The sequence below is a fragment of the Paralichthys olivaceus genome, chromosome 9, assembly GCF_024713975.1.
Source record: "Paralichthys olivaceus isolate ysfri-2021 chromosome 9, ASM2471397v2, whole genome shotgun sequence".
NCBI classification, from domain to species: domain Eukaryota; kingdom Metazoa; phylum Chordata; class Actinopteri; order Pleuronectiformes; family Paralichthyidae; genus Paralichthys; species Paralichthys olivaceus.
Window position 1 is genome coordinate 18671354 of NC_091101.1, and position 23868 is coordinate 18695221.

A 23868-nucleotide genomic window follows, 5' to 3' on the forward strand; every position below is an offset into this window, starting at 1 on the left:
CAGAGGAAACTTGATGACTCATAACTTTATCTGATCTTTAACTTTAAATCTGTCTTAAGTTATTCAAAGGTTTCAGTTGATCTCTGTTTTTCTTTTCTTTCTTATTATATTTAATGAAATGGCTCAGTCGTCACTTCAGTCTCTCAGACACACATATGAGAAGTCCGGTAGCGCCACCCAGTGGTTGATCTCCGTCATCGTGACCTAGAAGGTTCATTTCTTGAAACGCAGCGGAGACTCCGCAGTGACGAGACGCTCATTGTCTTCAGCGATGAAGCGAAGTTTGTAGAAAAAGACGCGTCTGACTTCACTTGAGAACTTGGTTTGGATCTTCTCTTTGTCTTTGGTCGTTTGTTTTCTCGCGGGACTCTGGAATCTGAAGCTCAAACCTCAGGAAAACTTCGGTTCAGCAGGAGAAGTTTCATCTTTGTGTTTCTGACATGATCCTCAGCTGCTTCGTTGCTCTGTGCAGTTTATTCTTCACAGGTGAGTTCAAGAAAAAAAATCCCTTTAGTCAAGTTATCACGTTGTTGAATAATGAATAATATGTTTGTATTATTGTGTATATGTGTAGTGTAGTCATTGTGGAAGAAGTACTCAGATACTTAACTAAAGTAAAAGTACTCCATTACAATTACAAGTCCTTCATTGAAATGTATTTGAAGTAAAAGTATGTTAGCATATTTAGTAAAAGTAAAAGTACTGTGGATATAGGTTACTTGGACCTGACAGTATCCTGTGATTGGTTTGTTCTTTTGATGAAGTAGGCATCTGAGTGCTGATTATTGATTATTATTATTCAGTGGATTATTATTGAAATCTTCCACAAATTATTCAGTTTACATTTAATGACAAAAGCAGAAAATTATCTCATTTAAAAAAGTTGGACTTGTTTATCTCTTAATGACTTCAATGACTTCAACATATATCACAATATGTGTAGATGAATTTGCTTTGGACCAACAGCTAGTTTTAATTTAATATTGGCCTAATCTGGAGAAATCATAGTTTATAAACTCTTCAAAGCTAGTGAAACAACAACACTCATATTTGAAACAAACATTAATTAAAATTACAAATTATACTCAATTAAAAGTGTAAATTAGCACGACATATAAATACTCAAGTAAAGTATTCAATTTATTTACATACTGTACATTACTCTATTATATAATGTTTTACTCAGGACGGTTGAAGACATGTATTGTCCCGGCATCTGGGGACCTACTTTCCTCTCAGCTGCACAGTAACAATTGTCTGAGATGCAGATGTGCCTGGTGACTGGGTGAATGTGGACGGACCCACTCCTCCCTTCAGGAATGAGGAGCTGGGATGCAGCTCGTTCACAACATCTCCCAACATGCAACTGGCCACACTCCAGTCATGAAGAATTTGAAATAAGCCGTAGCTGAGCCCCTTTTTCAGATGCTTCACTCTGCTGTGGTGACCAGGCAGCTTAATTACAGCTCGGCTCCAATCAGTGGCAGTTAATTACTGAGGAGACCCCCCCCCGGGCAGAGCGTGCTCCAGCCTCCGTTTAATCGTGCCAGGCAACGACAGGACCTGAGATCCACCCACAAGCATCAGATGATGAGTGGAGGGGAAAAAGACACAGGTTATTATCTCTGCTCTGTCATCATAGACAGATGAAACCTACTCCACAGCTCTGGTGTGAGTCATCCCCGCTGCATGGACCCACTCTGCCAACAATATGAATGTGTCTGAGGTAGAGTCAGTTCCCTGAGTGGTGTCTGATGCACAGTGTGTGTCAGTGTTGTGGTATTCTGCACCATTTTGTTTTTACTCTTTGGAGTTGGTTGCTTCGGGGACGCTTCACATCTTTGGTGTTTGAACTGTTGTTTGGACGAAACAGATGAAGACGATGGCAGCTTGTGGGACTATTTTCAGAAATTTTGAAGATATTAAGATAAATTGATAATAAATTAGCAGATTAATCAAAATACTAATTGACAAATCACGACAAACAGAAAAACACAATAGTAAATCACAAAACATAACAATTAAGAAAAACTAACTTTGTAATTTGCTAGTGGGTTTTCTTATTTGCTGCTCTGTGGTTCTGGTTTTGTTATTTGTTTTCACATTTGTCGGCATGATTTTCACTTCAGGGCCACAATACCCAGGACACACAGGCCAGAGACCAACAAAGACATGTTGTCTTGTTCGTCTTATGAGTTCTATTATTGTCAAATAAGAAATATTACTGGTCACTTTGTGCATCGGCTCTTGTGTCTTGGACATATATATAGATATCTGGTTGGCCTGTTCAATAACCCTATAGGACAACTGGCTTTAACTGTGCATTGCATATATATACATGATGTTGAATGAAATGGTCTAGTAAAGTACGAGTATTAATCTTCACCTCTGCAGTAGTTTTACCTGCATTTTAACAGTTGTATGAATGCTGGTGCAGGTCATCACTTGTAGTCCGTCTCTACTTCAGCCCTGCAGTGCAGACCATCCCAGTGATGAGCTGCGTCTCTTTATTTCCTCTGTGAATAATTCTACGTACGAGCTCTCTGAGTGGAACATTGAGCTCATTATGAGAAAAACGCTGATGGAAGTTTTAACCCACACATCACTGGAACAACCCAGGGCAGCTTCCAGAGCAGGGAAGTCAAATGAAGCATCATGATTAATAAAACACTGTGTTAACCTGTGAGGACTCGATTTGTTTGAGGGCAACTGTGCCAGAAAACATGCAAAAACAGAGCCAAAGCAAAGGAAGCAGCACAGGAACTGACTTGAGACGAGGGTGGAGGTCGACATGCTGGAAAGTTTGGCTCTTGGCTCACACAGAGTCATTTTCAGGATATCACAACAAATAATGTGCCTGAACCACTGCTGAGAGCAGAGGATGACAGAGACAAGGATTCATTGTGCCGAAAGAATGATTCAGACAAAACTCAAGAGAGAGTAAGAGGGAGCGTTGCCAAGAGAGTAATGAAAACAAGCATTTGTGGTGAAGACTCGGTCCAGTTAAACATTTCACAATAAAGTGAGGGCTAGAAAACAACTACGATAATCATCACACACACTTTCTCGACTTAAATCCACATTATTTTCCCTTCAAGAAAGCAACAAAAATCTTTCTACCATTTGCAAGATTTACATGTTTTCTCAGTCGACCTCTCAGGTCGTAAACCTGCAGGAGTTTCTGTCAGAGTCCCAGATTACAAATCCAGGTGTGTGTGTGTGTGTGTACTGGAATGTTATTGAGCATGTGCGAGAGGAAACCTGAGAGGGAAGTTATGGAAATGAGATTGTGTTACAGAGGAGAACCACACAACCAACACTCTGGATACAGAAGCATTCCACTTTCCACATGTCTGACGTGTGTTTTTTGTTCTATTTCAGCTGGCTCCGGCACAACGGTGTATGAAGGATACAATGACTTCACAGAGGACGACTACGCTCCTCAACTAGACCACCAAAGTGCGTATTTAAAAACACACTCCAAGATACGACTGATGGATAAATTGCTGCGCATACATGCACTGTATGAATGTGTGTGAATGGATGAAGTGCAAAACTGTACCGTACTATTATTATTATCAAGACCAGTAAAGTGCTATAAATACAGTTATTTATTTATAACATTAATATAGACTATAAAACCATTGGTGTCCATGTATAAGAAGCTTTGCCACAATGACCCTATAAGTATTTAAATTAAAAAGATAGAGACAAGATAATATATTGTTTTATATGTGAATGTATCTGTATAATTTGTTTTTAACATAATCTATTGTCATTCTGCAGTTGTAAGAAAATGATATGTGTGTGATATACTTCTTGGATACAGGTCATTGATCAGAGTAATAAAATATAACAGTACAATCCTGGTATTATCTTTACTCCTCTAGCACGTATGTGACTTCAATTTGGAAACAGTTCTTGCAATTTCAACATATTGCACTGAGCGTTTATAGAAGGCCCAACTGTCCCCTTCAATTATTAGGCTGCACACAGTTTGAAGATATCATTCCTCTCAATGTGCCTGATGTTTTCATCAAGATCCATGAATTCTTCCCTGGGAAATGGGTGAAATCCTAGATCTGTGTCTTTTCTGGCCTGTGTCCCATCCTTCTACAGTGTTTAATATCGAAACATGTCGAGTAGGTTTTGCATAAAACAGTCAGACAGGGGTGAAAACAGATGTCCTGACTGTTTCATGGCAGTTTTTTTATTAAGTGTTTGGGTCATTGTGACACAATCAGATGCTTTGTTTGTTAAATAATCAGACCCTTACTGGTGCCACTCTCCGGGGCTGACCAATGGGGAGGTGACCTGCCACTCTCCTCGGGGCCCGGCCTTCAAGAGCACGCTGGGAACCCGCTGTGAGATGAGCTGCGACCGAGGATACAGGCTGGTGGGGAGGAGCTCCATCCAGTGCCTCGCCAGCCGCCGCTGGTCTGGGACCGCCTACTGCCGCAGTATGTGGAGACCTCACCTTCACACACGAGGACGCGTGAAGGGATGTTTTGTGTTTCGTTTAATGATTAGACTCTATTATAAAGGCATCAGTCAGCCCCATGTTCACTGCATGTATCATTGCCATGAATTATTATTTTGAGTTTTTAGTTAGTAAATTGAGATATTATTCTTTTTTCACCTTTTATATAATTCAAATATTAAATTCTGACTTGTTCATAAAGATTTACATCCTCAGTGGAAATGAATGGGCCTGGGCTTGAGACAGGGGAAGTTGGGAAGTACTGAGTTGGAGCCACACATTGTTGATTTTGGTCATTCGTGGGATTTGTTGACGCAGCCTCACTCTTCATCACTCCTCCTGATTCTCTGGCCTCTGCTCTTCTTCAGAAATGCGTTGCTACGTGCTGCCCCTCATCCCACACGGCAGATACACCTGCACCCAGGGCTTTGTGGTGGACTCCAGGTGTGACTTCTCCTGCGACCCCGGCTATCGCATCAATGGGGAGCACTCCCGCACCTGTCAGCATGGGGGGGCGTGGAGCGGTGGGCAGCCGGACTGTTCAGGTACATCAACGCTGCTGTGCACGTAAAACTAACCGCATGTTCAAACTCAAAAAGGTTTTGTGAATATTTAACTCACTGTTATAACACAGACCTCGATTGAGTCCATCTGTGTTCCTGTGCAGTTTCCCATCATTCTTTCACAAGCTGCTCTTCCCAGTGTCCACTCTGATCAGAACAAGCATATTTCCTGCTCCTCTGTTCTTTGGACTGAATTCAAACTGTGCTCTGATGTCTCCCAGTTTTCATATTCTGCTCCGTGCTTCCATGTGTTCCTGTTCAAACCCATTTCCTTCCTCTAATATCTCCAGTATTCTTTTAACTTTCAAACTGTTCCTTTCAGATACTGATCCCCCAAAGATCAAGTGTCCTCTGTCCAGACTCAAGATCGCTGATCCAGGAAAACTCACCGCCAGGGTCACCTGGGATCCCCCCACTGCCAAAGATACCGCTGATAAATCACTTGAGTATGTCACTAAGTACCTTTACCTCTGTCACTTTTAAATGGAGTTTAACATTTGGACTCACTTGTGTGTCTGCAGGGTTATATTAGTGGGCCCGCCGTCGGGCTCTGACTTTAAAGAAGGAGTAAATCTTATCCGATACAAAGTGTACGATCAAGCCAGGAACAGAGCCGCCTGCAAGTTTATTGTCCGAGTTGAGGGTGAGATGACAAAACTTGATATTCATGAAACTGTTTATGGAAAATGCAAAGTGCCTTGAGATAATGAATGCTGTGATTTGGTGCCATACACATAAAATGGAATTTGAATGAGTTTCAACCCAACAGATTAACTGGAGGCAGCTTTAAAACTTTCAGAATGTCAGTTTGATCTTTTTTATTACCTTGGTGTTCTCCTCACAGTGAGACGATGTCCAGTACTACCTCCCCCCCTGCATGGTTACCTCACCTGTTCCTCTGACGGGAGTAACTACGGTGCAGCATGTGAATACCACTGTGATGGAGGATATGAGCTGAGGGGGGTGTCGAGTCGCATCTGCAAGTTCAGCCGCAACTGGGACGGAAATCCAGCTGAGTGTGTTGGTGTGTACAACTGCAAGTACTGTGTGTACTGCTAGTGGAAGAAGCACTGTTTACTTATTTACTTATTTTACGTAAAATCATAAACTAATACTTAAAAGGCAGAAGTACTATATATTGAATATAAAGTAGTTTTAATGTCTGGATTTTAGTGAATAATGTTTAGTTCTCAAATTTGGTCAAGTTAAGCTGTGAAACAAATGTAGTGGTGTAAGAAGTTAAATATTTCCCTTTGAATCGTTGTTGAGTAGAAGTATAAAACCTTAAAGTTGTACTTGAAGTACACGTACTTTCTACCACTGACATACACGATACATAACAGTATTCATGATGTATGTACGAAGGTGTAAATACAGGATTTCATTGTGTGTTTGTAGCGATGGAGATTAAATCCGATGTCAAAACAGCTTCTGCTCTCCTGGATCAGTTCTATGAGAAGAGGAGGCTGCTGATCATGTCTGCACCCAACATATCTGACTCCGACTACCAGCTGCAGAACATCATGATTCAAGTGAGGAAACCTGACTCAACATTCATCTCCACACAATACTGACACTTTCTGAGGAAGTTTAACAAACAGCAAGAAACTCAAAAATCAGTTTTCTCTGTTTTCCAGAAATCAGACTGCGGACTAGACCTGCGACATGTGACCGTGATCGAGCTCCTGGGCTCCCCGCCTCGAGAGACGGGTCGCATTAAAGAAAGTCTGCTCAGCTCTGAAGTCATTGAGGGATTGAGGTAATAGTCAGATACTTCACCACTTAGTTATTCAGTCGGTTTTCTTTCTTGCTTCACTTTGGTGGAAATTGTTTATTCAGTAGCAAAAAAGTTTCCCACTCAGTTTCTGGCAGAGTTCAGGTTTAACCCCTCCCTCCCACAGTTTTTATCAATCATTAATAATGATGAGGAAGCAAAAAAGAGTTTTTAGAGAAATTGTAAAATATCATCAGTAAACTCTTCTTGGTTTATTTCCCCACATGAATTATATTTCTCCCCCACTCTCTCACTCAGCCCCCCAGGGGGCCCCACCCCTCAGCTTGAGAACCCCTGCTCTATTTAAATGTCGAGAGTGTTCTAAAATAAAGGGCGTCTTTGTTAGTTTGATGTTAAAAGGAAAAAATCCACTGGAAAGATTAGCAGTCATTCCAGGGTCGCAGTAATGAGATTTTGAGAGAACCGACATAAGAACATCAGCAGCAAACATCTGGATTAGGTTCCTGTGACAATCAGGGATTAAAAGAGTCTTTTAAAGTCCATTTTGCAGCAGACAGCAAACACAACCATGTCTGCACTGATCCATCGAACAAGAGGCAAAGATAAAGCTTCTTTCCACCAACTGTGAAATTTGAGTAAGGGGCACTGCTCACTTTTTCCAGACTCTGGAAAACCTCTCCCAGAGTCTCTTCCTTCAGTCTCTGACACACAAACCCCACAGCTGAGTGAGAGCTGCACACAAGGCACATTCTTTCAGTGTAGTGCAATGCACTTTGGGAAATGTAGGAAAAAATCATCAAGGAAGATGTAGATATGGTCGGGATCTTGTTGTCAAAAGAAATTTTAACGGTACCATTACTTATTATTAACTATAACCACTTTAACATCACAGTATGAGACGGTGGACTGTCCCTTTAACTGCTGCATCACATTTCTCTGCAGACAAGCATTCAGAATCTCCAGGTACTACTTCAGCATGGTGCTGCTAGACAAGATCGGGATGGACCGAGAGCGCTTCATCACCCCGATGGCGTCGGACGAGCTGTTCTCGTTCATCGACAGCTTCCTGCTGGACGAGGAGGAACGAGACAGGCTCGAGCTCCACAGAGACTTCTGCGATTAATTTAATCAGTCCCTCCGGTTGCCACAGCGATAAACTCATCAGTAGAGCTATAACAACATGAGGATGGACAAACACCCACAAGCCAGATCCAGTGGAACATGTAAAAGGAAAAGAGGAGGAGAAGGCTGTTCCTCCTGTTTAAATGTGATGGTTATACAACACTGAAGCGATAGCACTGTTTTCTCTATATCAAGTCATCAGCTGAAGGCATGGAGTATATAGATACAGAAAACATTTGACCTAATATTCAACGAGAACTTTAACATCTAAATGCTACAGAAGACTACTCTGGAACATCCAGCAGGTAATGAGGTGAAATCCAGAGTTGAGATTAATCAAGCATGTCTAGGGAACAGAATATTTAAGGCAACTTCGAGGTAGACATAGATAATTGAGATAAACAAATTTAACAATTTCAATAAAGACTTTATTCGTTTTATATAAATATAATATTATGTGATATTTGTGCAAAATAAAATGTTCTAGATTAAACTAAGCACAATTTGTTGAATGCAGCAAAACAAATTCTGTATATAACTATAAAGAAACACGTGTAACACTGTTTCTCTGCTAAGTGCTGTGCATGATTTTAATGTATGAAGCCTGAATTTAAAAAACATAAAACGACTGTGTCAATGCTCTTGAATTAAAGAGTTAGAGTTGAATGCTTTGACACATTTCCAGCAGTAACACCAGTCTGCAGTGTGTGTGAGGGGGGTGCGAACAGATGTCTGTTGTTCAGGAGGCCAGTAAACCGTGAGTCTGATGAGTTTCACAATAAAACGTATCCACATTCCTCATTAATCTCACATTCGTCTCAGAAGTCACAGCTTCTCCTTTTCTCAGTCTCTTTTCCTTGAAGTTCCAGGGTTGCGCTGCTGTCCTTATTTGCCCTTCTCCTTTCGCATAGTGGATCGCAGTGGAAGAGTTCCCTCTGCCCACGAGTCAGGGTACTGCATCATCTTCTCCCACAGACTGACCTCCTCGCCAACCGAGTCCATTTCCACTTCCTCTTTGCTTATTTTAACAGTGCCTGCAGGGGTGAAGATAAGTGCAGCATTAGTGTTAGCCGTTATTTATAATGATGCCAGACTCCTTTAATACTTTTAATTGTCACACTGGGGAGGGGAGGCATGGAAGCCTTGCAGGGGCTTTAGCAGTAAAACAAAATTAAGCATGTCCTTCTCATAAAGGCAATTTAAGCTTTGGTAATAAAACCATTAAAAGTGGTTTTCTTTTAATGGAGATTTTTTTTCACCTTCATTCCTCTGTTGTGTGTCACGGGGATTAGAGGCTGAAGTTCAGTTAAAACCAGTTTTTTTTCTCCAGGTTGTTATTAAAAGATCACTTTCTTATGTACTTCTAATGTAAATGATGTAAGAATTCTTCCAAAGTTCCTCCAAAATTCCCTTTTTTGTGTTTCACTGTTTTTGTGGGAGTTCTCGACTAAAACGACTGCAACTTTGGAATATGTGCACTTCAGTGAATTAAGTCTGACTACTTATACATCATCAGCTTTACATACGGTTCTGAATAACTTGGAAAGGAGGAGAAATTCTGTCCTCATCACATGACACTCAAATTGCTTTACAGAAGCCAGTGTCAGCAGCAAGGAAAACCAGTTTCAATGTTTATATGGACAAAAGGTGTATTATTGTGTTTACAATATAAATACGATGGAGTTTATCTGCCACCGCACTAGGTCAACAAGATCTCACTGAACAGTGTTGTCTTAGTGACACACACAGAAACTACCAACTTTTTTTTTCAAAAGTAGGTGAAAAAAAAAGCAAAAATATCTGGATTTATTGGATTCTGTCAGTTTTCTACCTTTTACTGAGCTGAGACGAACTCCTCCCAGGAATTCATTGCTTATGGCCTCCTTGTCCCACACAGTCAGCTCCAGACACATCTCCCTCAGCTGCTCCAGAGCCAGATCCTTGTACACAAACGTGTGGTCGTAGTGGGGGTTCAGGTTCTTCTTCACGACTGGAGTCTTCCTCTTTGTGCTCTTCCCTTTAGTTGGGAACAAGTATCTGCAGAACCAAGAACACAGAGTGAGTTTGTATGAAAACACAGTGAATGGGTTGTGAGAGCAGACAGTTGGTCACCAACCCTTTCACAAAGCTGTCTGATGTCCCTCCTGGTTGCATTGCCATCAAATTCTTCGCCTCTTTAATTAAGACATGCAGTTCTCCCCCGTGTTTAGTCACGGCCTCTCTCTTCTTAACTGAAGAAGAGAAAACGCTGATAAATTTGAGGCTAAGCTTATGAGACAGTCAGAACTAAATGCAGTTTGGACTTTTACCTTTGATTTTCTCAGTCGCTGGTTTTTGTGTGACATACTTCAGGGAGATCACCAACTCTCCTTTATACTGAGCAAAAGCTGAAGTCTGTGCAGTGAAGGCTGCCTGTTCAATACAAGTACATGACAATGAGGACACGCAAGAATCTCACACAACAACACAGTAAACATGTTAACACTCCTAACAAACAGGCATCCACACTAAAACCTGACTAATAATAATAATAACGGTCGGCTGAGGCTGATACAGAGTTGTAAAAAAGTCCCATTAACCATAATGATAAATACTGAACAACCATATTTACTAAGATTTGTGAAAAAGGCGATTTATGAATTAATTATTTCAGCCTGTTGGACCACATACATACACAATTCATTTGTGAACACATTGGGGCCCCTCCACTGGACACCTTTTACACATAGTATGAGACAGAAAAACAAAAGTTCTGTTCTACCTTTGACATCAGAGCCACATTTTCTTCGTACGGGGAGTCGAGGTCTCTGCAGTCCAGAGGGATCTCCACTTCTCCCAGGAAGACGTTGCGGCTGAGGCGACCATGATGCCAGACTGATATTAACATGGAGCGGGTGAACAGCTGAGAGCGGCTGATGGAGTACTGGAAGAGGAGGAGAGGAGTGGATGATTCAGAGATGAGACAGTGATGGAGAAGTTTTAAACAAATCAAGTAATATTGATTAACGCAGAAAATGAATTCAGAGTTGATTGGGTGTTGTGGGTGAAATCACGTTAAAAATCCCAAATTACAAATCATTCCTCCAGCTAATTTTCTTTCCCCTTTCTTTGCCCCTTGATTTAAGCTGACTCTACATTAGAGGCCAAGACAAAAATCAATATTTAACAACAGGTATTCTAATCTGCAATGTCAATATCAATCGTAAGGGCTGTGTAGGTGTGGTCATTATTTGCAGCAGGCACGGCGCAAGGTCACTAATCAGGGAGTGTCGTTAAGTCAACAGGACAAGGTCAGCAGCTGCGGTGCCGCTTGAGAGGAGCCAGATATAAACCATCACCTTAAGTGTTTCTTTATAGACGGGGTTGATGGTGTTTCTCTTGATGGTGGTCTTCCTTTTGCTCTGGCGAGATTTGTCAGGGAGCAGATAACACTTGACATAACTGAAAGAAAGAAAAAAAGTATGTCATCCTGTTTTTCTCCTGAGCAGGGCTTCTGTGTTTTGCTGTTATTCCTGATTAAATGCAGAGAAAAAGTTAATTTGTTGACATTCAATTTCCTGTGAAACTCGCAGTAATCAGCTCTGGGACGTGATTATCGCGACTTTGTAAACACGGCAACCTCTTATCCACGCTGATCAAAGCTATGTTAGCATCACTGAGGGGTGTGTGTGCAGTAGAAAAATGTCTCTCAGAACCACAGTGTTGCAACAGCTGCTGCAAAGTTTGAAGTTTGGAGCAAACTGTGCTTCAAACGACGCGTTCTGCCAAGCGGAGATTCACATTACACATTACAATACAGCTATGTTTAATAGTTACGGGTTTGAAAGCTGCCGCGGGGCATCGGCGTAAGCCAGCCCTTGGCACTCCTTGATGAAGACCTGGAGGCTCTGGCTTTCTTCGTCGTAGCTCATAGAGAAGACGATGTTTCCGCTCACCTCCACGCTGTCAAAGTCTCCTGCTTCACTGTAAATACTCATCGTGCTGCCCAGTGCGCTCTGTGGAAACACACATACACCTGAAGAATCATTAACGATTCCTGTTTCATCAGCACCAAATATTGACATTTAGATTATAATTGGACAGATGTGCTCTAAAGGCGTAATGCTGCAGATCAAATAGAAAACACAAGAAATAACACATAAAACAAATAAATCATATTTTACATGCAACATACTGGAAGGTGGAGAGAGCGAGTCAGGGAAAAACAAAGATAATGTTTCTGTCAATATCTTCATTCAGAGTGACAGCAGGAAAGTCATCTTGGCCTCAGCTTTAGTTACTATGGGGACATGTTGGTCGACACTTCTTAATTTGCTGGAGGTTTCCTGAGGCTGAAGATGCTCTAACATCAGTTTTGATCTGAAAGAGTTTTTCCTCAAAGAGCCTTTAGTTGAGTAAATGTGAACTGTGAGAAACGTCAATACTTCACCTTTGAGCTGTGCAGGCTGGAGGAGCTGGTTCCCATTGTCCTTTTGTGAAAGCTAACCAAGCTGTCAATATCTTCCTCCTCCTCGTCATCTTCCTGTGGTGAGATAACAGACATTTAGATCACACACAGAGAGAGATTATTTTAACCCACGTAAGAGTTCCCCTGTTTTAATAAAAGATTTGTGTTATTTATAAAAATACAACAGCAACATCTAAAATAATGGATAACCAGAAATGTATCAGAAATTTAACACCATTTGTTGAAATAAGGAACTGAAGAAGCATTTTTGACTTCAGTACCGATCAGATCCCAAATCTGACAACATTAGAGCTGAGTCAAATACAGGATTTGGAGAAGATCATTTTCCTGGTGATGATTACTTCATACATTCATATTTTCCTTTCTGTGATTGATTGTCAGCATGACATTCAGTCACTCAATCCTGTCATTAGATGACTAGTGTTTAAGTATATGGGCATAACTTTCAAATGTTACTTTTACAGCAGTTTCCTCTTACACTTGTTTTGTTTTTACCTTATTTTAATGCTCTGTTTTAACATTCATATAATAGTTGATTATACAATATTAGTTTTTTTAAACCCCTAGTACTCTATGCTAGGGAAGTGTTATGTAAATAAAATGTCTAATCATCACTGATCTATAACCTGAATCCCTTTTCCTATGCATTATACAATCCAATGCTACCTTAGAGTTGTGTATTTTTGGATGATTCACTGCCACTGAGCTGCATCTGTTAATCACTTTACTTAATGGAGCCTTCAGCACCCACTGAGAGATTTGGAACAAAACCACACATGCACACACAAGTTGGGTAGAAAGCATTGTTGATCTCTAAACCAAATACAAACCAGCTACAATGACTAATATTTGAATGTACTCATACACCATACATATAAAATCCTCTTTTCACATTAGTATTGTATCGTCTCTTAAACACTTAACTACACAACGGTTAACTGCCAGAACAAATATTACATTTATGCAAATATCCGAACACAAATATACTTTAGAAGTTGCAGTGTAGGAGATGTTGAGAATGTAAAATATCACAAAGTTCAGTCACGCAAGGATCAGTTTTGATAACAGAGGCCAATGTTTTAATAAATGCCAGACATTCACTTTAAACAGAGAATATAAAAGCAGTGCATAAGAATATCAAAATCTAGATATTTGTTCAGTAAAGAACTCACCTGAACATCTAAACCTGGTACAGAACGGCTCTTGTAGCCCATCGAGGCGTCAGGTTCATCGCGTGCGTCACGTAGGTCGAGTGTCGATACACACTCTAAACGAAAAGACAGTATAAAGGAATTGTTTGTCACTTGATTCAGGAATAAAATCAACAGTGCTGCTCATGGTAAGATAAAGATACTAACCAGGAGGCTTTGGGGCTCGTTTGATGCTCTTCTTGAAAAGTCTGTCAACGTCCAACTCTGGGCTCGGACTGACAGGTTTTACTTCTGGAGCCTATGGTGACAGAAATAGGTAGACACAGTCAGAAAAGAAAAGAAGATACACTAATGTGAGAGCAGGTTGATTTAAAAGCATCTTACAGAGTTTGCTTCTGTGTTGGTGTTGATAGATGGTTTGACTGGGATGGTCAGACTGGAAAAAGTAGACCCTGTTGGACTGGACTGGAGAGACTGCTTCCCTCTCCTTGTTGACAACATACAGATAAATCAAATACAGTTAAAACAGGCAGCTTTTAACTTTTCAAATACAGTGTCGATTACATTACAATCAAATGGCATCTGGAAATCTCAGCATATTTTTAAATCATATGTGGACTCTATTTTAATAATTATGCTTGTTATTTTAACAGTAAAAGTCAGACACAGGACTTCATTTAAAACAAATTACTTGTATTTTTTACAAAAATGATCTGACCAAGACAAAGATTTCAAGTCGTACACTTGACCAGGCCAGACTGAGACCAGCCGTGGGGAAGGAAGGCTAATCTCTGCATTATCTACATTTTAAATGTTGCTTGTAGTTAGGTAGCAGTGTTTGTACATTTCAGAATAACTATACCTCTCTTGCTCAGGGGTCATACCACCGGACTCAGTCCCAGTTTTAATGCTGCTTAAACTGGCATTTTCTGCAGACTCTGTATCACTGCGAGTCAACTTTGACCCGACGTCCTCCTTGGATTCAAACGATTCTTTGGAAGCAACTGAATTCTCGCCTGAATGACTGACAGAGAAAATGTGAGAAAATACTATGACATTCTTAATCAGTGTTTCAAAATGTGTTAACATTTCTAATACTGATAAAACTAAAGAATGAGAACAAACCCTTTGTTGTCTGTTTGATTTTTCAGCCTGGGCAGAGGCACAGGAGTGGGGAGTTCTGGGTTTATTTCTGTATTTCTCAACAGTACTTCCCCGGTCGTCTCACGCCTCTTCACTTTAACACAAAACAAAACCACACCACACACCAGTCAAACAAATGTTTTAACATTTCTCTCCTTTCACTATTGAACTGAACAATATTGTGACTGTGGGTTCGGCTGAGAGCTGTTTACATTCCTAGTTGAACCGTTTATACCCACTTCCTCTTCCTGCACTCACATAGGGGTTTCTTTTTTAGCGAAACCCTCACTAGGTTGTGTCCTGGCATAGTGGAGAACCGGTTGACCCTTTGATCGTAAAACCAGTCACCCGTCCTTTTCTTTAGATCCCTGGAAAAAGCAAACACATTTTAAAGGTTTCAAGTGAACTGAATTTACATCCATTCAACAATTAAATGCCACTGTAATTAATGTTTACCCCACACACTGTGAGCTCATTATGTTATTATCGTTACTGTAATGTTTATACGGTTATATTTTCAATCTTCATAGACATGGGTGTCAGCACCAGATTGGGAAAGAGGGATAAATAAAAAGACAGATAAATGTTGGATTGTTAACAGGTGCCAAATATTGTAATTTCTCCTCATCTGTTCATCTCACAAAGAGATATTCCTGTGAATGTAGCCTTAACTCATTTGTATAATTATGGTGGACAAAATAATAGAAACAACTGTCAGTATAAAATATTGTATAAAATACTGATAATTACTGATTTAAATATGATCTTTTACCATTTTCAAATGTACAATTTTTTTGCTTTTTGTTTGAATACAATTCCCTCCTTACATCTTTTTTTGTGTGACCATTTTAAATCCGGTATCATTTACACCCATGTTTGGAATAGTGCAAAACCACAGGGAAACCAACAACCATGTGCTTGCACAAGATAAACAAAACAGGAATCGACTCATAGAAAACCGGGAAGTGTCTGAGGAACAGCATGAAGAAAATGGCGTCTTACGATTCTTTGGCGCACACACAGCACAGCCAGGATCCATTGGGGAGGACTGTCCGGCATTTGCCGCACACGTGGTGATTGCACATCTTGCACTGGCTGGAGAAAATGGTCAGTCGACTCAGAGGCTCCAGGCATCGGCCACAAATACGCTGACTGTATTTTCCACTGCCACGTTTGGCTCCTTTCCTCTTCACATCCAGTAACTCTGTCTTCAGCTTCCTGTCACAATAATGACACAAGTGACATCATCCAGTGGGTTTTGGTTTTTATATATACAATAGGTAACTCAAGAACTGCCTAGCCATCTACAGGAGTAAGGAAACTTTGCAACAAACACAGAAACACACTGTACACTTCATCTTTAAACACTGTGCAAATGTTGTATGTTAGATTTGGTGTTAAATGAAATGTCTAAATTTTACAGTATTTTTATCTTTGTTGGGAGGAACCTGTACACCTGTTTATTCCTGCAATTCACAATCATGTGGCAGCAGTGCACTGCATAAAATGATGCAGAAACTATGTGAACACACAAACAGACTGGGTAAAAACAAAATGTGGTCTTCACAAACGGAAATGAAGTTGTATGTGTGTATTTGCATGTAGAGTACAGAAGTGAGATCTGATAACAAGGGGTCACAGTAACACATTCAGGACAGATTTGAATGTGACCACAATTTACCATCTTCTATAGGCTAGATTAGCTTGGCATTACTAATTAAATTCACATCATGATGACCATGCAATAAATTATTACATTGAATTATTGTCCAGCCTTAAATCAAGATATTGTGCACTGCAACACAAAAATGTGAATATACAGATAAGATTTGTTGTCCACTATATGACCACCTGTGTAAATTTGCCTTTGGCTGTACGGGCTCTACTGTTTGAAATATTGGTGCCAACAACATATGTGATGAATGAATAATCTCATTTACTAAAATCGATTTTCCAACATCTTTTCAAAGCACAAGACGTAAAAAAAGAATGTTGCTTAAATAAGAAAAGATACCCGCCTCAACAGAGTCACTATCAGAATCATGTTTTCTGATTTTTAAACCATTCAGCCACGTTCCTCATGAATAATGTGAGGGTGGACAAAAGTTTTGTGGACTGTGTGAGCTGAACCACCTGCAGCTCAACCAAGAAAAACAAAGGAGCTGGCTGCACATTTACACGTTCACATATATTTATATTCACTTACTGTGTGTTTACTATAATAAGTAGTACAATTTTACAGCAGTCTTAACTTCTTACTCAATTACTTCCTCGCAATACCTTAACTCTCATGTACAAAAAACCAAAACAAGTAGCACAATTAACAGGAAAATGTTCTCTTCTCACCGCACACGCTGCTCCTCCGTCTGCCTCAGCTCCTCGTCCCGCTGCAGCACCTCCAGGATCAGCTCCCGCTCGGAGTCGGACAGGTAGCTCAGGCTGATCATGTCAGCAGCCTGGGGCATAGTGCCTTCAACAACAAGCCCTCAGCACCAGCTAACTGACGGTCGCATTGAGAAGTTCCCCTAAAGACAAACACAACATCAAGAGTTGACTCAGAGGGTAAAATACACGCAACTGTGTCACAGCAAGAAAAAATGTAGAGCCTGTTTTCTTATGATCCCATGTAAGGCATGCAGTTTCAGGGCCAGTTGTGTATATTGGTGTGTTTGAGAACTGTCAGACGTGTTGCTACAACGACAATAAAAGTAAATAGAAGAAGGTCTTGTGGTGACTTGATGCCCTGCAGGGAGGAAAATGCAGAGAAAGCTGCAGGGTCTTTATCAACCAACTGGCAGATGAGTGAGTGACCTGTCCCTCTTCCTGTTGGCCTCCCTGGCGTGAAGCCTCAGCCACCAATGTGTGAGTCCTGCTCCACCATGCATGTGTTGGCTCATTAAGAAAACAGGCCAAACACACTGCCTCATTTGACTATATAAATCTCACTGCAGAGCAACTTTATTCCTTCTTGTATTCAAAATTTTGTGAAGACACACACACAAAGCAGTCTAAAATAGTCACTCATGGTAGATGGAACATTGAGACATGTTTTCCATTTCACAAGGGGGCAGGAATCATCCTGGAACAAAGTTTTGGCTGAGCACAGTTCTCCAAAATTGATAAATGACTAAAAAGGAACCAGGCTGCCAGAGGATTTTAAAAAATCCCACAGAAAGCCTCTGCCCGGGTGAAAGGTTGTTTTGAGTGGGATAGACAAAAACAACACGAAGTGGGTTCCCACCCTCTAAGGATACAGAGAGACGGGTGGAGTTCAGTAGCCTAAGCGTTTGTTTAAGCCCAACATTAAGCTTATCATCTGTCACTATCCCATCTGAGACTTCATGCTCCATTGATTTTTCTAACAGCCTCAGAGAGAATTAAGTTAGGGGGAAAATGTGCATGTGAAGAAGCTAATTAGAGGGAAAGCTGCAAAAGTGCACGCAAAAAAAAAAAAAGGAGCTTCTTTTCCTCATTGTTTGAATGCCTGAGGCAAACTGACTCCAGCAAGAGTTTAAAAATACCTGCTGGGTTACTTGTCTAAGTAACCTTAAGGAAATGGAGCATGCGTCTGTTCAAGATGACCAAGAGGCGCTGGAATTGCAAAAAATAAAAAAGGCTTTTAAGAGGAAATGTTTTTTTTAAAGCACATTGAGCCGAGTTTGTCTTTAAGTTACATAATAAAAAAATGTCCTTGATTAACAAACAACACATCCTTCAGAGGATTAACAGTGAATACTACTAATAGTGCGACAAGAACTACTGCTACCACTAATCATCATCATCATCTTCATCATCAGTATTTATATAGCACTATTCAAACAGAGGTATAAAGCACTTTACAAGAATATGAACTTACACTCTCATGAGAACTGAATCAAATAATGACAGATGAGTTGTTGTTATTGGATTAATAGAAATGCTGAAATTCAGATTCCAGGAGCTACACATTTAACGCAAAGTGCTGTTGTTTCAATGCAACTTTAAAGATTGTGTAGAGTTGTTCAACAGCACGAAGCAGATGCTAACAAACGTGTCTGCACTTTCACAAAGACACGTATTAATGACTTGGCGATGCGCCGCTAACGGCTGTGAATACCACGGTTCTGGTTGACGTTACGTCGCCAGCGGACAATTAACGTTACTTTTGCTTTCTACAGAAACCAGTTTGTGTTAAAGTTACAAGTTTGACACGTGAATAAACGAACTCACGACTTTAGTTCATTAAAGAAAACACACACACACACCTGCTGTTAAAGCCGAGGTCACACCGCTCCTCACTTTGCGTCACTGCGACGTTAAACAACCAAAACAGGTGAAAAGTAGCACACGAGCTAACTGCTATCACAAGCTAATTCCTTTACCTGTGTAATAAACGGGTTGGGTCGTCCTCCGCTGCTCGGTCCGCTGTGTCCCTCCTCTCGTCTCCTGCTGCTGTGTTGACTGAGAGACTGTCTGCTACCGGAAGATCAGGAAAGTTTGCAGCAGACACACACACACATACACAGACACACACACACACACACGCACACGCACACAGAGGGAGAGTCAGGAGCGCCTCTCCACAGTTTCCATGACAGGTGCTCCTCCTGTCTGCTCCTCTGTCTGCTCCGTTCACCTCAGCAGAGCCGCGTGTGGAACCTCTGAGACGCTGGAGGTCCAGGAAACACGTGAAGAGAGAGAAGTGCAGGGATTTGATTTCCTCTTAGAGTCAAAGTGCAGCAATGACCACTGCTCCATCATGTATGGTGGCCCCGAGGTGCAAACCAGCACACACATCAAAACACACAAAGGCAAACTAGGCAAGATTTGACTTTGTCTTTTCTTATTAACCACTGTTTTCTCTCTGGACTTGTTTGCTGTTGTGTTTTGTGATTTGCCTTTGTGATTAGCTCTTCAGGGCCACCTTACCTGTAAAGTTACAACAGTCTTAAAGTTTTCATCTACCCAACATCATCTACCCAAAAAATGATATATTGACTGATATGAAACATTTTTTGGGACATATATAGACTTTATATTTCCATGACTGATAATGCTCATGCAGAAGGATGACCAAAGAAATACAGCATCAACTTTCTTAGAAACATGTTAATCCACCACAAGTCATTTTAAGAGCTTCAGTGCTCTTTGGCATAGATTACTACTGGAAGGATGAACGCCGTTCAACCAGAAGATATTCCCTTATTTGGATCAAAAATCTGCTTCAGCTGTTCAACTGGGTTTAGATCTGATGAGTGAAAGGGCCAGATCATATGATTCACATCGTTTCACTTCTCATTAAGGTGTGAGGGTTTTTCCTTTAATTTGTAACCCTCCTACAGCTCAGAAGTGAAACTACCATGTAAAAATGAACTCTGTCCTCCTGTAGTTCCAAAGATACATTAACAAGACAGTCATTTCTCAAGGTGGCTTTCCTTTCCAAGCCAGATATATGAATCCTGTAGTTTAAAAAGTCAGAACATTGGAGTTTAATGCTTTGGATGTTCCTGTATTCATTAATTATTAAATATTTCAGCACAATTGTGCATGGAATGTGAGTTATGTCTGGGCGTACACCTTTTCTTTTCAACACCAGAGAGAAAAACAGTGAGTTTAACAGAACAGTGAGGTTTCTTTGAACCTGTGCCTACTAATGCTCCAGTTAAGTTCTCCAGTCAGCAGATAAGGCAGATAAGGCTGTGGTCGGGGTAAAGCTGGGCAGCTTCCATGTAATTAAAACTGCATGAGTGTTTTTGAGGGAAAAAAAACAAAAAAAACAACATATATGCTCAATGTGCCCCCGGTTTTAGAAAAACACTGGAGCAGCAGATTTCACCAACTGCCAATAAAATAATCATAGAAACCAGCTGGAGTCGTTCACTTTGAATCCTCAAGCTATTTCTTCTTTTAAAAAAAAGCAACTTCAGTATATTTAAAAGTTCAGAGCCACTGTGTCCTCTCTGTATCTGTGTCTTCAGCTCACAAAGGTCTGCACTCCAGGTCCAGCACAACATGGTGCACATGAGGTGCATATGACTTCACATGCTCTATGTGCTGGATGTTTGTCAACCAGGATGCACCACTGATGTCCCTCAAAAGAGAAGCAATGTGGTTTGCTGTGTCATCAGCCCAGGCCCGCCACGCCTCTCTGTCGGCTTTCTTCCCAGAAACCCTGTGGGCGGCATCATTGATTGCTGGAATGGATGCAGTGTTCGGTAATGGTGAGGTGACGTTCTGGTGAATGTGCAAAATGCCCCCAGTTGTTCTCTTCAGCAAGCGACAGGCGACAGGCCAGCTGCCCTCCGAGCTCGGTATGAGACCCAGGTTGACGCGGTCAGCAATGTCACACAGCTGGAGCTGGAGAAATTAAGTAAAAATAAAAAGGCACTCAGTTCTGTTTGAGACTTTTTTACAAAAAGCATGCCAGTATTTTTTATTCTTGTACTGAGGCAAATTAATCTTTTTTTGCTTCTGTGGACAAAATATTGAGAGTATGTACTTTTTACACAAAATAGACTATGTGACTCCTTATGAAAGCCACAAATCCTTATGATATTACCCAATATGACAATTTGATTTAAAAAAAGATGAATTTAAATTTTAAAGACAGAATGTTAGTCAGCTGTTATGTGTTTGATTTAGGTTAAGTTTCAGGACATTTATTGACATTTTGTGATCTGCCAGGATTGGGTGTTATGGTTATCATAAGGATAGGCTCTAAGTAATAACAAATCTCCTAAACACAGTCTTTCTCACTGAATATTTCATTTTATATTAAATATCGTGACCATTTTCATCACGTATATGATGAATTTAAATATGTTATATGTTACCAGCAGTAAGTGAGACACTGGTGGAGACTCTTTCTAGTTGTTAAACTTTACTTTTGAAATAAGTTGAACTTCATTTTGAAATAAAATGAACTTGTTTAAACTTAAGTAACATCTCATCATCAGTGTGTTGTAACAATATTTCTCCACTCACTAAATGTGGTTGCAGTGTCTGTTGAAACTAAACCTTTACAACACTTTTTTTTGCAACAGTGGGATCCAGAGTTCATCCCCATGTAAACATCCAATGTGATCACAGCTAACATATTTATATATTATTATGTTTTTATTAATCAATAGAGGTGCGAGTCAAAATTCATCTCTGGTTCCCTTCCCCACCACTAGAGAGCGTTAGTCAACACTTCCATTCAGACAGTGAAGTGAACAGGGAAACAGCTAATGTGTGTAAAACAACACATGTAGCATATGGAGAATATCTAGCACGACATGTTACCTCTCGGTTGTCTCCTTGGTGAATTGTGCAGCGGTCAGACACCTCATTGGCCTCCAGGTTTTTCTGTAAAGCTTCAACAGCATCAGGGTTCCACTCGCAGGAATGAACATGGCTGGCCCTGGCATGGACCAGGTATGGGAGAGTGAAGTATCCGATACCTGACAATCATTTCATTTGCAATAAAAGGATTAAACCTGGACAAAGGAACATTTTCAAAATGTCCACAAATAATTTTTATAGAATCTCTTGTTTAAAAAAACTTAAAATCCATGACAGTATTTTACTACCTGCATATAAATCCACCACAGTCTCTCCTGTGCAGTCCAATCCAGCCACACGCAGCTTCTCTGTTATGTTTCCAGCTGAAAACATACATTTGGTGACATCAAACTCATACCTGAAACAGAGATGAAGATGTGAGTTTCACACAGATTTTTGGAAATGTTATTAACCTGTGTGCCAAACAGATTATTACTGACACCTACCTGATACCATTGTCCACATGTTTGACCCAGCTGTGCTCCCCCATCAGCATCGTCACCGTTGGAGACCTAAATCCATCCCTGGAAATTCGACTCATCTTTGCCAAACGCTTTGCCCCCAGCCCTTCAGCCACTGCGCTCCATAACTGTCCATCTAAATAAGTAAAAGGAAATAAATACATGTCCCGATTAATTATTTTGTAAACCTACACCCACCAAGAGCTTTATTTACTGGGTAGGGCCTTAATTCTCTGTTTCATGGATTCCAAAATAGCTTTTTTTTTTTTGGTATTTAAACCATGACAGGTTGGAATTACGGGGCCCAAAGTTTGCCGAGGTACAGTTTGACGTAGTTTGAGGACTGTACCCATTTCCTTCCACAGAGGGAGGGAGAAACAGCCGTCCCCCAGCAGGACGAGGTCTCCGTGCCTCTGGAAGCTGCGAGGGAGGTCCGCCCTCATCTCCTCTGTCCATCTTTCACCATGAGACACCAACAGATCCTGGAGGAGTTTTTCAAGTTTACTGCCACTCGTCTTTCCCTTCTCCTTCTTTGCCTGCAGAGGACACAGACAACAGGAGACACATACAAAGATTCGGACGACAGTGTAATTCTGTCTGTTGCAAACAGTATTTCACTCTGCTTTTTAATTACCTGACTCCAGACCAGTTCACATGTGCTGTCTGAGGCCACCATGCTTCTGAGAGAGTGCAGATCCAGTTGTGACACACAGGACGGTGATATGGGTAAGAGAACTGTTCCATCTGGGTCCTTCAATAGATTCAAACTCGGATCTAGAGCCCCTCTGGACTGCAGACACATCCTGTCAAATAACATATTTTAAAGGTTCAGGGAAGTTGTGAGGTTGGATGTTGCAGCTGAACATCCATCACCTCAGCCTCCCCTTCCAAACATGACAGAGAACCTCAAGGTGTCTAGTTTGTCTGCTCCTGATGTAAATATAAAGTATTTAAATATAAAAGGAATCAATTGGTAAAATGTTGATAATTACAACTAAGATTATTTAATTTTCAATTTCTGCCAATAGATCCATTTCACCTAAATCTTACACATTGAACCTTTGCTTTCTTCTACACCAAAACATGAATCTCTCTGTTGAAAGGTTCCCAGGTTGGCTAGCAGCTAACTTAGCTTAAAGAGGTTGATCACTCACTAAATATCTACCTGAGCTGTTGTGTGTGACACTGAGACACACGAAGACAAGGTGCACCGTCCATTTCCAGACAAACATCGGAATCCTCTGTGTTTCGGTTTAAAAAGCTCAAGAGCGACGAATCAGCTGCAGATCACGTAGCTGCTCCACAACCATAAACAAGAACACGTTTCCAGTCGGACCATTTTACGCGACGGACATTTGAATCCACCAATCTTTATTGTAAAGACAAACGTCGGAGCGTTTGTTTTGATCGATTAAACATTCTGTGCTGCTGGTTAATGATAAA

General features: G+C 40.7%; 3 protein-coding genes across 4 annotated transcripts; 1 reads left to right on the top strand and 2 right to left on the bottom strand.

Annotated features, from left to right (window-relative positions):
* Nucleotides 1-222: 222 nt before the first annotated feature.
* srpx2 (sushi-repeat containing protein X-linked 2) lies at nt 223-8936 on the top strand. The gene is made up of 10 exons (XM_020081232.2): nt 223-486; nt 3382-3459; nt 4269-4460; nt 4849-5025; nt 5366-5489; nt 5565-5686; nt 5888-6067; nt 6442-6575; nt 6681-6802; nt 7721-8936. The coding sequence occupies exons 1-10, from the start codon at nt 441-443 to the stop codon at nt 7899-7901; spliced, it is 1356 nt and encodes a 451-aa protein (XP_019936791.2). The 5' UTR covers nt 223-440; the 3' UTR covers nt 7902-8936.
* Nucleotides 8307-20418, bottom strand: sytl4 (synaptotagmin-like 4). Of its 2 annotated transcripts, none has more exons than XM_020081211.2 (17): nt 19024-20418; nt 17009-17187; nt 15665-15880; nt 14921-15030; nt 14645-14756; nt 14382-14543; nt 13904-14006; nt 13727-13817; nt 13541-13635; nt 12330-12422; nt 11717-11895; nt 11239-11341; nt 10662-10823; nt 10210-10312; nt 10017-10131; nt 9732-9937; nt 8307-8934 (listed from the first exon to the last, which is right to left on the bottom strand). In XM_020081211.2, exons 2-17 carry the CDS (start codon nt 17125-17127, stop codon nt 8786-8788), a joined length of 2118 nt encoding a protein of 705 aa, XP_019936770.2. In that variant the 5' UTR covers nt 17128-17187; nt 19024-20418; the 3' UTR covers nt 8307-8785. The 2 variants fall into 2 exon arrangements, with proteins under 2 accessions (XP_019936770.2, XP_019936780.2); XM_020081221.2 differs by having other exon boundaries at nt 18907-19053.
* Nucleotides 20130-23771, bottom strand: trmt12 (tRNA methyltransferase 12 homolog). Its single transcript, XM_020081247.2, has 7 exons — nt 23591-23771; nt 23060-23228; nt 22775-22961; nt 22411-22561; nt 22213-22322; nt 21926-22083; nt 20130-20998 (listed from the first exon to the last, which is right to left on the bottom strand). Exons 1-7 carry the CDS (start codon nt 23641-23643, stop codon nt 20621-20623), a joined length of 1206 nt encoding a protein of 401 aa, XP_019936806.2. The 5' UTR covers nt 23644-23771; the 3' UTR covers nt 20130-20620.
* Nucleotides 23772-23868: the final 97 nt, after the last annotated feature.

Coding starts and splice junctions, on each gene's coding strand:
- srpx2 (XM_020081232.2), top strand. CDS start 441: ATGATCCTCAGCTGCTTCGTTGCTCTGTGCAGTTTATTCTTCACAG. Junction 5,687..5,887: donor GTTTATTGTCCGAGTTGAGG/GTGAGATGACAA, acceptor TTCTCCTCACAG/TGAGACGATGTCCAGTACTA. Junction 6,576..6,680: donor TGCAGAACATCATGATTCAA/GTGAGGAAACCT, acceptor TCTGTTTTCCAG/AAATCAGACTGCGGACTAGA.
- sytl4 (XM_020081211.2), bottom strand. CDS start 17,127: ATGCCCCAGGCTGCTGACATGATCAGCCTGAGCTACCTGTCCGACTCC. Junction 15,881..17,008: donor ACGGAGGAGCAGCGTGTGCG/GTGAGAAGAGAA, acceptor TTATTGTGACAG/GAAGCTGAAGACAGAGTTAC. Junction 11,896..12,329: donor CCAGCCTGCACAGCTCAAAG/GTGAAGTATTGA, acceptor GTGTTTCCACAG/AGCGCACTGGGCAGCACGAT.
- trmt12 (XM_020081247.2), bottom strand. CDS start 23,643: ATGGACGGTGCACCTTGTCTTCGTGTGTCTCAGTGTCACACACAACAG. Junction 22,962..23,059: donor GTGAACTGGTCTGGAGTCAG/GTAATTAAAAAG, acceptor TGTCCTCTGCAG/GCAAAGAAGGAGAAGGGAAA. Junction 22,084..22,212: donor TGTGGTGGATTTATATGCAG/GTAGTAAAATAC, acceptor AATGATTGTCAG/GTATCGGATACTTCACTCTC.